General features: G+C 42.0%; 2 protein-coding genes across 3 annotated transcripts; one reads left to right on the top strand and one right to left on the bottom strand.

Moving 5' to 3' along the window:
* Positions 1-330: 330 nt before the first annotated feature.
* On the top strand, positions 331-8,738 carry LOC106510997 (kelch-like protein 11). 2 transcript variants are annotated; one of them, XM_013999734.1, is made up of 7 exons: positions 331-949; positions 3,109-6,368; positions 7,160-7,247; positions 7,480-7,547; positions 7,954-8,033; positions 8,112-8,202; positions 8,308-8,738. In XM_013999734.1, exons 1-2 carry the CDS (start codon positions 348-350, stop codon positions 4,691-4,693), a joined length of 2,187 nt encoding a protein of 728 aa, XP_013855188.1. In that variant the 5' UTR covers positions 331-347; the 3' UTR covers positions 4,694-6,368; positions 7,160-7,247; positions 7,480-7,547; positions 7,954-8,033; positions 8,112-8,202; positions 8,308-8,738. The 2 variants fall into 2 exon arrangements, with proteins under 2 accessions (XP_013855188.1, XP_013855189.1); XM_013999735.1 differs by having other exon boundaries at positions 3,109-7,247; positions 8,302-8,738.
* A 254-nt stretch (positions 8,739-8,992) lies between these two features.
* LOC106510996 (peptidyl-prolyl cis-trans isomerase FKBP10) lies at positions 8,993-13,808 on the bottom strand (the record flags this gene model as incomplete). The annotated part of the gene is given in 10 exon segments (XM_013999733.1): positions 8,993-9,424; positions 10,464-10,627; positions 10,745-10,887; positions 10,967-11,156; positions 11,270-11,415; positions 11,508-11,697; positions 11,878-12,023; positions 12,216-12,405; positions 13,133-13,278; positions 13,427-13,808. Coding segments are annotated over 10 exon segments (1,892 nt in total), but the record flags the coding sequence as incomplete, so codon positions are not given.
* Positions 13,809-14,534: the final 726 nt, after the last annotated feature.

Below are 14,534 nucleotides of genomic sequence, written 5' to 3'. Positions count from 1 at the left end.
TTTTTTACCTGGATTACTGAGATGCATCAGGTCAATATGAGATTTGCTATCCTGATCATGAGAAGTTATAAGATCGCATATCTGAGATGCTAAGTCAATAATTTGAAATATCAAAAATATACTGTAAGWTCCTAAAGGATCTTCTAAAACTTATTATGAGATGGCTTCTCATGTTGATAGGTTTATTTTGTGATATCTCATAATCGTGGAGGATCTTTTTTTCCCACCACAATGATGAGAATGTGTTTTTATATCCTCATCTGAGGATAAATAATGAAACGGTCACGTGCTTCCTTCACAATCGACAACCGGAAACACGTCACAAAGGTAAACCAGACCTGAGGCTGATGCGCCACAGTAATGTTTTTGTGGAAACGGAAGTCGGTGTTGTTGGAGCCTCTGAACGTATGACAGTGTTTGGAAGTTTGTCGACGTGTTTTATACACATTTATGATTTCCTCCCGAAGATAGCCAAGAGGTTTCATTTACCTTTGAGTTTCTCTTTTTGCGTCGGAATGGCGGCGGCAGAAGCGCAGGACGAGAGCGGCGGCGGCGGAGCGCTGGAAGCAGGTGACGGTGAGCCGGAGGAGCCCGAGGTGTTCACCTGGCCGGCCCACTGCCCGGAGCTGTCCCGGCGGCAGAACGAGCAAAGGAAGGCGGGGCTGTTCTGCGACCTGACCCTGCTCTTCAGCTTCCGAGGGGAGTCCGGGGAGCGGGTCCAGACCGTGCCCGCCCATCGCTCGGTTCTGTCCGCGGCCTCGCAGTATTTCGAGCTGTTGCTGGGCGGACAGTTCTCGGAGTCTCGGACCGGGCGGGTGGAGCTGAAGGAGTGGAGCTCTGCGGCAGGGCCCGACCCGGAGAGCGTGGAGGCCGTCATCCAGTTCATGTACACCGGGGAGGTCCGGATATCCACCGCTAACGTCAACGAGGTGCTGGAACTTGCAGACAGGTAAGTGTTTATTTTGAGGACATTTATAGTTTTTACATGAAGCAGACCTGTGACTTGTCACAAGTTACTCACCAAATAAAGCTTATTATTTCAGATACAGTTGTCTTTATACTAAATAAACAGATAATTTGACACGAAATAAGCTCTAAAGCTGCGTGTCTGTGTTAAAGTCCTCATAGATTTAAATCATGTGTGGAAGACCGAAACTGCCATAATTACAGGAAAAAAATTGTACCAACAAACTCAAAAAATAAAATAAATAATAAAGTTTTAAAAAGTTTTACTCTATGAATTATGGTACACATAATTTCCTTTACATTATGACACATGTTGTAATATACAAGTGTCTATCAATTTTTTAAGCTTTTAATTTGCAATCATATTTTCATTCAGTTTTTATTATTTCTGTTTTAGAGAATGTTATTTCTGCACCTTTTTAACTTTTAATTGATCTTTTCCTCAAAAACGATTTAATGTTGCTCATCAGTTACCCAACTTTTTATGTGTTTGTCATTTTACAATTTATTCATCTTTCAAGTTTCTCCCCTTGTTTGTTTTTGTCGTGCTGCAATAATGGCTCAGCTTCTAAATCTGTGTTCACACTGAATACATTTTCAGCGTCAAAAACACGTCCAATGCTTCAAGCTGGACGGTCGTGCACTTTGAGGGCAGACGCTTGTAAAAATAAATCGCTCTAAACACGCATCAGGAAGAGACTCTTGGTTGTTTTCTTCTGCTGGTCTCAGCGGATGAAATTTAAAAAAGTGGCTTTGCTTTATTTACTGACAGCAGAAGGACGTAGTGTTCAATTATTCATCAGTTCACCAGATAATTCAGAGGAGTTCAGAGTTTGGTGAGTTTCACCACTCCGGGCTCGCTTTCAGAACTACTTTTGTCCCGATCCCAGTTTGATGAGCCGCCGCGCTGACCTGCACCATTGCCCGCATCTCCTGCCAGGACACCGACTACTAAAGAGCTCCTGTCCATCTGTCTCAGGTTAGTGGACATCATTCAGGAGACTTTCCCGTCGGAAAATGCACCGCGACAGTACATAACTAAAACCACTGCTCTGCGTTGAGCTGCAAAAGTTCAAATCTCCACCGTCCGAGACTTTGGATGCACGTAGACGCGCTGCAGCACTTCCCGGCGCCCCTCGATGCGGAACACCTTTCCTTGGGTCATTCATAAAAGCACAGGAGAAGCCGGCCAGGTCTCGCTCACACGTACTGTACGTGTTCCCAAAACGAACCCAGCTGCACGGAACCAAAAGAGGCGTGGAGCAGATCTCCGCTCGACTGAAGTGGACCGCGACGTATTTATTGTGTGACGACGTCTGCCTTGTATCAAACTGAATTCACTTGCTTTAGCGATCCTGTGGTTCATTATTCTTTAAACTAACTACAAAGTTGCTTTTCTGTGTCGTCTGTAATAGTCCCTCAGTAATAATTATGTTGATTAATCCTGCTCACTGATGTCATCAGCTCATTATAATTTTCTGAGCATGGAACCGTGGGTCTGTGTGCTCGGCTCGGGCCTGGCACTGATACTAACTCACTTGGGGGGTCAGAGGTGGGCTCAGAGGTGGGCTCATTTTACTCGCCTTTCTGCCGCCTTTTTTTTCTGAATGCTCAGATGAGGACATGTCAGTCCCAGACTGAGCTCTTATAAATGAGGTTATATAGACTTTGCATGTAAACCTGACACCTCTGATGCTCAAAACCCATTCACTGTGAACACAGCATTTTAAAAATTGTTTGAGCACAGAGGAAATTAGTGCTGTGATCCTTAAAATATCTACAGCGGTTTAAGTTTATTGTATTTTTTTTTTCAGTTGAAGCTTTAGCCTAAAATCACTGACAAACTAAAGTCACAACAAAACAAATAGTAATAATAAATATATAAAACTTGCATTGATTTGGATCTATTGTTAAACTTGAGCTTCAGTTTCCTGTTTTGRTTAAATTGATCCTTTCAGACGTTGCATACATAGTTCTGACTTGGTCAAAAATAGTTTCTTTTGGTGGGCTTGTGACAACATGCAGTTTTGATGGTTATTCTGTTACCTGACCATTAAACAACTCAATAACACAACCAGCTAAACAGTTAGAGAAACGCTATAATCAATGCAGTGGTTTAAAGTTCTTTAAATCTTCCATCAGGTTCTTGCTGGGGCAGCTGAAGATCTTCTGTGGTGAGTTTCTGCTGAAGAACTTGAGTCTTTCCAACTGTGTCGCCGTGCACAGCCTGGCACACATGTACTCTCTGGATCAGCTCGCCCTGCAAGCCGCCCAGACAGTCAGAAGGAACTTCAACAAAAGCGCCTGCAACGAGGCGTTCAACACGCTGCCGTTCCATCTGATCCGAGACTGGCTGTCGGACACGGAGATCACAGTAGACTCTGAACACGAGCTGTTTGAGGTTATGGTGAAATGGGTCCGCCAGAACTCAGAGGAGCGGGAGAAGTATTTTGAAGAGCTGTTTAAGCTCTTAAGGCTGCCGCAGGTCGCGCCGTCCTACCTGACTCGCGTGGTGAAAAAGGAACCCTTAGTGGCGAACAGTGCGGCGTGYCAGCAGCTGGTGCTCGATGCTCTTGAGTTCCACGCCGTTCGCTCTGAGAACCTCAAGTCAGCCACTCCAGAGCTCTGYCCGTCCTACGCCGGAGAGGTCCAGCCACGCCTCGGCCAGAACATGGACGTGATCATGGTGATAGGTGGCGTTTCGGAAGGTGGRGAGTATCTCAGTGAGTGTGTGGGCTACTTTGTTGCCGAGGATCGTTGGRTCAACCTGCCCCACATTCACAACTACCTTGACGGACATGCCGTCTCAGTCGCTGAGGGCCACGTTTATGTGGCGGGCTCCATGGAGCCTGGCTTTGCGAGGATGGTCGAACGCTACGACACGAGCCTCAACTGTTGGGAGCAGGTGAGCAGCCTGCCCATTCGCAAGCACTCCTTCGGCCTCGCGTGTGTCCGAGATGTCCTCTATGGCATTGGCGGTCACGGAAACTTCAGTCCGGGCTTTAAGGACGTCACGGTCTACAAACCTGAGCTGGATCAGTGGATCAATCTTGAGCCTGCGCCAATGATCTTACGAGATGTGAAAACGGTGAGTGTGGAGGATCGATATGTGTACACGATGGCTAGGACGCCAGTAGACATAGACCAGGGTGATGGACTGAACACTGTGACTGCGTGCTACGACACAGAGAGTCRCAAGTGGCAGGAAGTGCAGTCGTTGCCTCTAATCGACAATTATTGCAGTTTCCAAATGGCTGTCGCAAACACAACTTTCTACCACACGGCTACCTGTTGTCCGAAGAGCTACAAAGTGTCGCACGAGGACGCTCAGCAGACGATAAGCAGCAACGTCTCAGACGACATCCTCAACAGTCTCCCGTCAGAGGTTCTCTGCATGGAAGGCACCGCCATCTGCTACCTCGGCGACGACATCTTCATCATTGGCGGATGGAGGAACGGCAACAACTTGGAGAAGCAGTACCGCAAGGAGGCGTACCGTTACCGCGCCGAGAGGAAGTGCTGGACGCTGCTGCCCCCTCTGCCTGAGCCGCGCTGCCGAGCGGCGGCCTGTCACGTCCGCATCCCGTACAGGTACCTCCATGGCTACCAGCGCTACCCCGTCCCACAGAACCTGGCTCGCCAACAGGGCCAGATGCAGCTCGTGCAGCAACTGCGCCGACRTTCCCTCACCGTGAGGAGGCAGCTGCAAGCCCAGATCGAGTGCTGAAGTCAGGACCAGAGACTCTGCTGTGCACAAGAAGCACTTTGCTAATTAACGGCTTGCTGACTAAAATACTTTTGTTTTCATTGAAGTGTTTTTATTAGTTTACCTGAAGTGGGGTTTAAGTGCTACCTTACAGCTAGAAGGTTGYAGGTTCAAAACTCRGCTGCARCCTTTCTGTGTCTTTTGTTATTGTATGTTTCCTCAGGCTTATTTGTTTGTTGGGTACTCCAGTTTCCTCTCACAGACCAAAAACTTCGTGTAATTTGTAACTAAATTGTCAATAGGTGTGCGTGAGCGCATGGATGKTTGTTTGTCTCATTTGTTTCTGTGTCCCTGTGATGGACTGAAGACCTGTCYAGGGAGTACTCTGCATTTCGCACAACCCCARGAGATGAGCACCAGCTCCCCATGACCCTGCGTGGAAAAGCAGGTGAAGAAAATGGAGACACAGTTGGCCATTAGGGGCTACTAAATGATCCAGAGTTATTCTGGAGTTTTACCATTATYCTCTGCCTTACTTTCAATCTACCACTAAATGTACCTTTTGATTTCTGAAACAAAAGAAAAATCTAATTTCCTTGAAAATTTGAAGTCGTGGAAAAATAATACAAGATATTACTGTTCAATGTTGRTCAGAATTTATTCATAATGAAATTCTGTTTTTACTTTGTTGGAATATCTGAATATTGTTTGTTGATGTCAGGTCTTTGTTGGGATTCTCTGCTTTAAGTGTTTCATTTTTGCAGACTGTATCAGACATTTTACATTTTTACTCGTAGTTTACCTAGTTGTAAAGATTTAAAATAAGCCAAATATCTCCATGATCTGTATAAGAATAATAATTTAAAAATAAGTTCTACATTCAGATTTGATGCCTTAAGATTGTCTAAGAAATCTAGTAGGTTTGRGATTTGTTTTTGCACATTTAACACACATTTTAAGTTTTTTTTTTTCCAGTTTTGTTTTTTGGTTTTCGAAATTAATTAATAAATCAGCAGTACCACAAATTTTGGTTTTTAATGAGCTATGTTGTGTGATTAGACAAGGCACCAAGCAATTTATTTATCTTTTAGATGAAAATTTGGTGACATTTTGGGATATTTTTTATTTTCTTAGAATTTTTTTCTTTTCTGGAGAATTGTGCACTTTAATCTATTTGTCTTAACGAACTCTTTGCTTCTGTTTTTACATGAAGATGCCTCTTGTTGAAGCCACGCAGTGGTTAAGATGATTTTTTTAACAACTTTATTGTGGTGTGACATTACATATGAGGTATTTATTTTTTTAATGTTTTTGTCTTTATTATTTGTTAAATTATTTCATCTGCATTTTGTTGTTTTATTRTAGCAATCATTTAAAAAGTACAAATGTAATAGACTGAAATGTGCTTAGATTTATTAATTTGTTAGTTTTTTTTTTTCGTTTTTTTTTTTTAGCTGCTMACTTGCAGCAAACTCACATGAAATATTTGACATTATTTTTTACAAGACAGATTGGTACAGCTTTGACCGAAGAGATGGGAACAAATGTGCTGCGGAACCATGTTCAGGGCTTCAGAGGAGGGGCACGTTTGCTGGTGCTGCACAAGGTGTAAACAAAGTGATTACTCGGAGGTTTTATTCAATATTTTTGTTTAGTAACTTGTGCTRATGTTGGTTTAAACACCCGTTTGAAAATGGTAAGTCTCATACTAGARCATTAAAGCTGGGACACAGTTTGGGAGTGTTTTCCTTTCTTATTTTTTAAGTCGTCTTTTAAATTAGTATTTTAATTCAGTGCAAGCTGTTGATTCTTGTTCATGGTGGCTAGCACATGTCGCAGTTTGAGCTAGTAGCAAAAAACACTTTTGGGATTGATTTCAACTAAAACTTTCACGTAATGTCCCTGTAGTAAAGKGGAAACAGATATAAATAATTAGTCCATGACAGTSCCTATTCAACTTTCCTCCTTGACTCTGATGTATCACCATATTTCCTGGATGTCTCCACTGCGGTCAATCTGGACACGTGACTAAAACAGAGGTTTTATTTTATTTMGTTTGTCCTTGTTTTTGCCTATATGCGTCTTTTGCTTGTCATGTCAGCAAAGCATCTCTTGAAGCACTGTACAGATTTTAATCCAACCTTCAGAACCCAATAATTAAATGTACGGCTACAGCTGGTTTACTCTTGGATGTTGGCCCACATCAACATGGCCGCCACAGCTAATTAGTATTAAACAAAATAGAATTTGGTGTTGTAGAAGCTGAGAGGCATCCTCGGMGCATATTTTGAGTTCAAACACATCTTGCAAGAGCTCACAATATTGCAGCAGAAGTGCAGAACGTCTTTTGCAGGGTTGGCCAAAAACTGCTATAATTCTGACCCTTCTCATCATGAGATTACCAAAGGATTATCTTAAATACATGACCTGTTAGACTGAGGGGCGTTTTTTTTTTTTTTTTTTTTTTTTCTCTCTGTCCATCTTCAGATCCCAGAGCTGAGCAGGTCCTCAGTAATAATGCAGAGTGAAAGAGCTCATTCATGCCATGCAGAGAGCAGGTGCAGGCAGCCTGCAGGTAAGGCTGCATGTTTACTAGTTTTGTTTTGGTGCCTAAGCTCATAAAACCTTATMYGACTTCCTTGTTTTAACATCAGAAAAACTACTTTCACTGGGTCTAAAGTAGCCTTTGACAAACACACATAAAAATGCAGTCATAAACCCTGTCTTGTTTGCAATAAATAAATATGTTTGACTTAATCGTGACTGGTTGTTTGCTGATTGGTACAAGTCTTTTACTCTGTTCACAGGTTATCTCTGACTTTGACTCGACTCTCACCAGATTAGCTCACAATGGCAAGAATGCCCATCGCCCACAGTAAGCTCAAAGATTATCACATCATATTCAWATATTCATTTTATAATCGTTAGGACTTTTTTTTTTTTTTTGCTTCGACTGTGTTCACTTGTTCTGCCTTTCTGAAACTTGACAAAGATGAGCATCTCTGAAAAAAAGTCGTGAAAGTGTTTGTAACAAAAATATGCACATTAGACATCAAAAACAAAAAAGTAATAACTTCTTATTTGTATTTTTGTRTGCAATGATTTCATTTGCCTCGCATTTTAAGAATTTTTTTAAGATATCCTTGAAAACAAGTGGTTAGTTAATGAAGACTGCACTAAAAAGATCATAAGCTGCGTTTCAGATTTGTCACATTTAATGCTCGAAGTTTGAGATTATAGTTAAGAAGGAAACATTAGCTTTTTTTATTGAGCTGCTGCAGGTAAAGGAACTGTCAACCATGTATTATCCCATAGAAATCAATACAAGCCTGAGGGAAAAGATGCCTCACATGGTGGAATGGTAAGAAATAAGTTTTTATTTTATTTAAATAATTAAAACAAAAAGGATCTCAAGATGAGGTCTGATTTCAATCCACAGGTGGACAAAAATCCATGAGCTGCTGATTCAGCAGAATTTCAGGAAGGACCAGCTGACTGATGCTGTAAAGGAATCTTGTGTCATGAATCAGGTACTCGACTCAGATGTCAGTTTCTGGTTGTGTTTTCCTTTTGTGTCCAAATTTTCCAAGTCCCACCAACAGACTTATAAATGCTGTTTGTGTTTTGAGGGACAGCTACAAAATGTTCTTTGAACGTCTGCTGGAGCACCAAGTTCCTCTGCTGATCTTCTCCGCTGGTGTTGGGGAYGTGTTGGAGCAGGTGATCCGACAGAACCAAGTCTTCCATCCCAACGTCCACGTCATCGCCAACTACATGGACTTTGACCAGAGTGTGAGACGATGGACACTCCAAATGCCATCTTCAGGTACATAAGCTCATCAGAGACAGGTGATATTGAAATATGAACCCATGTTTCAAAGTAGACCTCAGAAGTGGTCTTTTATTTTCTCTAAAGTTAAAACTAGACTACAAACACACCAAACCTTCAGCAATCTGACTATGAAGTGTGGACAAATGATTTTGTAATTTTAAAAGCTGCTGTAATTGTAATGCACTTGTACAGYATACAGAATGATGAAAAATAAAATTGATAGTATTTCATTAATGCTATGTTGTGTATTTTCTGAGAGGCTTTGTAAAAGACTGACCCAAAATATACAGACCTGAACTGACATGTCAACAAAATAGTACTGAGCTGGTAAAGTATTTTAATCCACTTCTTCCTATTGGAAATAAATTCTGACTACAGTAGTAAAATCACTGTTGGGACATTTTAGTCCTGAAATACTCAAAGATATGAGGTGCTTCCAACAGAGTACTGCTGCTGTAAAATAAATAAATAAATAAATCTGAAACCACTTTTCTGACAAACACTTTAATGTGACATTCAGGGACAAAAGGTGCTTGTTCCTCAGCTGTATTTTCTAAACCACGTACAACAAAAATAGACTTTTCTTGTTTTCTTATTTCAAAAAAGATTGTCCAGAGTGTTGTAAATAATAAACTTTGCCACATGATAAAAACTGATTGCTCTTTCTTTTGAAAAGGTGTTTTTAAGGTTTATCCCTGAGAGAAAACCAAAACATCCACTTCTTCTCACAACTCCTCGTGCCTCGCCTGCTCACGCTCTATGTCTTCGTCCACCTTTAGTTTGAGCTCGTTGGCCGTTATCACTCCATCTTTGTTGCGGTCCTGGTTTTGGAACATGTCGGCCACGACCGCCTCCATGGTCATCCCGGGCTTTATCCGGCCTTTTCCCTCTTCCACCTGCAGCTTGATGAACTCTCCAAACTAAAGTGCAGAAGACAGATCAGCATTCATTTTATTTTTTCACTTAGCCAGGCAGAACGTTAGTAACAACTTATTTATAATGCTGGCAAGTGCCAAGGACACACAAAATAAATAATCTGAATAATAAACAGGCATATATCAAAACAATAGCTAAAAAGTTCAATCAGAAAATCACATATTACATGGTAAAATACACTGCCTCACCCAAAAAAGAACAAAAGTCACGCACTCGATATTTCATTGGACCGCCTTTAGCTTTGATTACAGCATGCATTCACTGTGGTATTTGTTTCAATAAGCTTCCTAGACCTGATCAGGCAGGCAGTGTATTTACAAGTATCATTAAAGAAAGCTTTAAAACGACTTGTAAAAAGAAAAACAGATTTATTACAGATGAAGTTATGGAGGAGAGTACCCCAATAGAGTTTTATAATGAAGTGAAAAACCAGTGAATATTGCCAATGGCATATAGAGGACCAGCTAACCTGAGAGTACGGTTGACAGTGCCACATTATAGTGGCATTTACAACAAAACAAACTGAGTGATACACTGTCCAGTTTCTGTAGAGTTCCCCTACAAGCATGTCTTTAAATATCTCAATCAAAGAACGGTAAAAACCTTGTAAAAGACAATTTTTAAATGAACAGACATGTCTTTTTTAACCTTAATATGGTGTGAGAAAGAAAGTTCATCATCCAGCCAGATTCCCAAACAGTACACTGCAACTTGTTCAAAAGTTTCACCAGTTATTGGTTGCATGTTTAACAGTGTAATGAATACAGTAAAATCATCTCCACAGGTTTTCATTCATGACAAACAACATTTTAGTTGGACTCTTTAGCAGTCAACAGTGTTATACCAGACTTAACCACCAGGTGGAGCCCAAGTAAACAACACAATATGGATGTCTTTTGTGAGTAATGGAAATAAAAGTTGAGGTCGTAAAAACTTGATCTCTTTTCTGAAGGCTGGATTGAGGTAAGTTATGACTGAGCTGGTGAGTGTTTAATTCTATTTTGTGACGGAGAACAAACGTACCTCCTCCACTGGCACCTCTTCATTCTTGTTCTTGTCCAGAAGACTAAAGAGATCTTCGGGAGAGTCCTTGAGCCACACGAACAGGTAACCGGGCGGCACTCCTTTCTCAAAGCTCACCAACTCGATGTCAAACACCAACACCGCGCTGCTCGGAATACCCGAACCTGACAGACAGAAGGACCATCTTTAACTCGACAGCCACTGTTCATGAATAAATCACAAAAATTGACATGAATCCTTATTTGTTTAAATAAATTGTAGTTCAACAGTAAAATTCTCACCTCCTTTTTCTCCGTGTCCGAGGTGAGGTGGTACTGTGATCAGCCTCTTCTCTCCGACACACATGCCCTGCAAGCCCTCGTCCAGCCCGTCGATCACCTTGTCCGCCCCCAGAACTGCATTCTGAAGGTTCTCGTAGTCGTGTCTGAGGACGAGTGGGTGCAAGTCAAACCTCTGCTGAGTAGGTTCAAAACACAAATCAAGAACTGGATGCAGGGACTCACGAGGAAAAGAGCAGAGTCCCGTCCATCAGAGTGCAGTTGTAGTGGTAGTGGACGAGGTCATTCACAGCTGTGGTGTCGTTGCACGCCTCGGGTTTGTAGGTGACCTGGATCTCCACCTTGTCACTGGGGTTATGGAAGTCAATGACGTGGATGTCAAAAACCAGAACTGCTGAAGGTGGGATCACATCACCTGGACAAAAAATAAAAAAAACTTAAAGAACCACCTTAAACTGTTCAAATATTGATGGGCCATTTTCTTTGTTGTTGKKAATCTGTGGAGGAGAACTTTAAGMCTCAACTCACCAGCTCCTTGTTCTCCATAAGCTAGATGTGGAGGAATGATGACTCTCCTCCTCTCCCCGATGCAGACCCCCTGCAGGGCCTGGTCCATGCCCGGGATCACATATCCCATCCCGATGTATGTGTTGTAAGTGCTGTTCCTTTGATAGCTGTAAGAAATAAATATAAATCATACAGAGGTTTTCAGGCCCAAAATACCCCAAAAAAGACTTCTAAATGTTTCAGCCAAATCTGAGCTCACCTGGTGTCAAAAGTCACGCCGTTCAGGAACGTCCCGTTGTAATGGTACCGGATGTAGTCCCCAACCACAGACCTACGAGTGCACGGCTCGGGCACCACCTGGTTCTCAATGGTGATGTTATCTTTGGGGTTGTGAATATCCTCCAACAGGACGTCGAACACCAGAGTGGCCTGGGGAGGGACCTCTGTCCCTGTCAGACAGGAAGTGGAGGATTTCAGACATTTAAATGTATTTAAACAAGTAGATATGAGGCATGGCAGTTTTCTAATGACTATGTTCCAAGATGACGCATTGCTGGTAATTCTTGGATCTCGATGTTCCTTAGACGTGTCCGCCTTCAGTCCGTCCTTCTGTGTGTGTCACTTCTTACCTGATCCTTTCTCTCCGTAAGCTTTGAAMGGCGGGATGGTGATGTGTCTGATCTCTCCCACGCACATGCCCAGCAGCCCCTCGTCCATGCCTTTGATCAGCCAACCTTCGCCCACCAGAGAGTTTTGGGTCTGCTTCCTGGTGTAGCTGCGCGGGGCTCATACAAGTGCAAAGTCAAGACACACAACTTCACACAGACAACATACCTGCATGACACAGTGCAGCAGACACACATGGGGTTTATTGTTTAACAAAACTTTCAGGTTTTGGGAACAAGATTGTCAATTAAACTAACTAATTTGTTTAAAAAAAAAGGTAACGATTTGAGGAAGAGCTGACCTGGAGTCGAAGGCGGTGCCGTCCAGCAGCGTGCCATTGAAGTGGTAACGCACAAAGTCAGTGCGCATCACGGAGCGTTTGCAGTCTTTGGGAGTACTGATCGTTTTGGTGACGACGAGGTCGGCGTTGTTCCACAGATCCAGGAGGTGGACGTCAAACACCAGCGTGGTATCTGGAGGAACTGCGTCCCCTGATGGCATCGATCCACATTAACATGTAGCGATAACTGCTGTGTCATATGACTATCTAACAATCATTTACCGTATGAGTTTGTTAGATGGTCATATGACATCACATCATATCGATCGCAGACTTAAGAACCGAATCTAAATCGTTATCATGACAGACTTTGTGATAAACATATCATCCAAGCAAATCGACACATCATATTGTCATAAAGCTGATTTACATCCCTATTAAAAGACCGCACAGGGAGGAAAATAGTTCCATTTGAGAATCAACAAAAACTTCAAGTAATGAGGATTCGTCAACTCTAACAACCTACCAATAAAAGTTTCTGTATGAGATAATGGAAACTAAAAGCCTGGTCTTTGGAGGAGATTGTGCAGCAGAGGCATTAAAAACAAACAGATCTCATCAGTGAAGATTAATGCATAATTGATGTAAAGTATGAGTAAAAAAGACCATTAAAAGTATAAGAAACCCTATAAGTGCTGCTTTCTCTGCATTTGAGCTGTTTTTCAGACTGAGGTGAAATGGTTTGAGGAATCTTTTTGTTAAAGAAAATGCATCATCCAGATGTGTGAGGGAGCTAAAAACAAACAAAAAACAATGACGAGGCCTGCTGCAGTTCAGTCTGCATTATGGAGTTAAAAAACAACAGTAAATTAACTTTTTTAGTTATTTTTTTTTTTTTACTGTAAAACAATTTGGAGTGGAAGAACCTCCAACTTTACCTGCGCCGGTGCTTCCATAAGCCAGGTGAGGAGGGACGGTGATCCTCCTGCGCTCCTTTACGCACATCCCCTGCAGGCCTTTGTCCACCCCGGCGAGGAGCCGACCCTCCCCTATCAGGCCCACTTTAGCTACCCCTTTCTGGTGGCTGAGGAGGAAAACRAGAAGAAAGGAAGTCTGTCAGAGGATCAGATATGCTACTTGTCCTGACATGATACATTTTTTTTAAGCTGACAGGATCTCTCAGCCAGCATCACCATCAAACATTTTAAAAAGTGTTTAAATGYCCCACTCACCTCGAATCCAGCGCGCTCCCATCCAGAAAAGTGGCGTTATAGTGATAGCGGACAAAATCCCCGGTTTTCGCCTCTCTTGGACAATCTTTGGGCATGTCGTATCTGTCCACGACTACATCTCCCAACACGGGACTGGGGTTACACTCCACGGAAAACCACGCAGAGAGGAAAGACACGACAATGTACAGGCCAAACATGTTTCTTTTTTTTACGCAAAGAAAGGTCCGCTTAGCGTAAAGAAAAATGGATTTAAATACAAAAAAGTGGGCATCAAAAGGTGCGTTCAGGGACAGGCCTGCAGGGTGGGAGATGATGTGGAGCGGAGGGCTGTAAACGTGGACAAACTCCAGGTCTGTAGTTTTACCACAGAGGGAGGAATGTTAGGGGGGGGCGGGGGGGCCTTCTGTCAGACTTACAGCAAGAAAGAAGAAATCTGCTTCCTTTAAGAAAATAAGAGCAAAACATGTTAAATTATTTTTATGTAAATAGGATAAACACCGTTTTTATTATTGTTTTTACTGTTCGATATTCCCATACGAGGGCTTCCTCTAAGTTTAGTCCATCTGAGTTATGAAAAGCTGTTAGGCTAGTTTTATTTTGAAAAACAAGCATCGGAATGTGCACAGCTGTAAACAGCTGCAGACAGAAACCCGCCTGTCTGGATCAGCCTTTCCGAGGAAGCCGAGTCTCCATACTTTCAGCTTTTCTGATCAGGTCACGCACTTTTAGCCAATCCCAGCTATGAGGTGCCAAGTGTAAATTTTAAACGAAGAAAAAAAATCAGTGCACTTTCTTCACATTTAGTGCATTTTTCTCATATTTAATGGTAAATGTTAAATATATATGTTAAATCTACATCTAAATATTATATCTGAATATATATTAAATCTATTTCTGCCTCATATCTATATACAAATATTATATTTATATCTAATCTAAATCTTATATCTAAATCTAAATATATGTATATTGTCATGTCATGTCAAATTTATTTATATAGTACATTAAAAGCAAGTATAAAACTGCACCAAAGTGCTGCACAGAGAGAACAACAATAATAAAAACAGAGTATCAAGCACTACTTCAGTTAAAAGCCAAAGTATAAAAA

This window comes from Austrofundulus limnaeus, unplaced genomic scaffold, assembly GCF_001266775.1.
Source record: "Austrofundulus limnaeus strain Quisiro unplaced genomic scaffold, Austrofundulus_limnaeus-1.0 Scaffold2438, whole genome shotgun sequence".
Taxonomy (NCBI): domain Eukaryota; kingdom Metazoa; phylum Chordata; class Actinopteri; order Cyprinodontiformes; family Rivulidae; genus Austrofundulus; species Austrofundulus limnaeus.
Note: the sequence above shows the minus strand (reverse complement) of the source record. Positions and strands in the feature narration are given on the sequence as shown.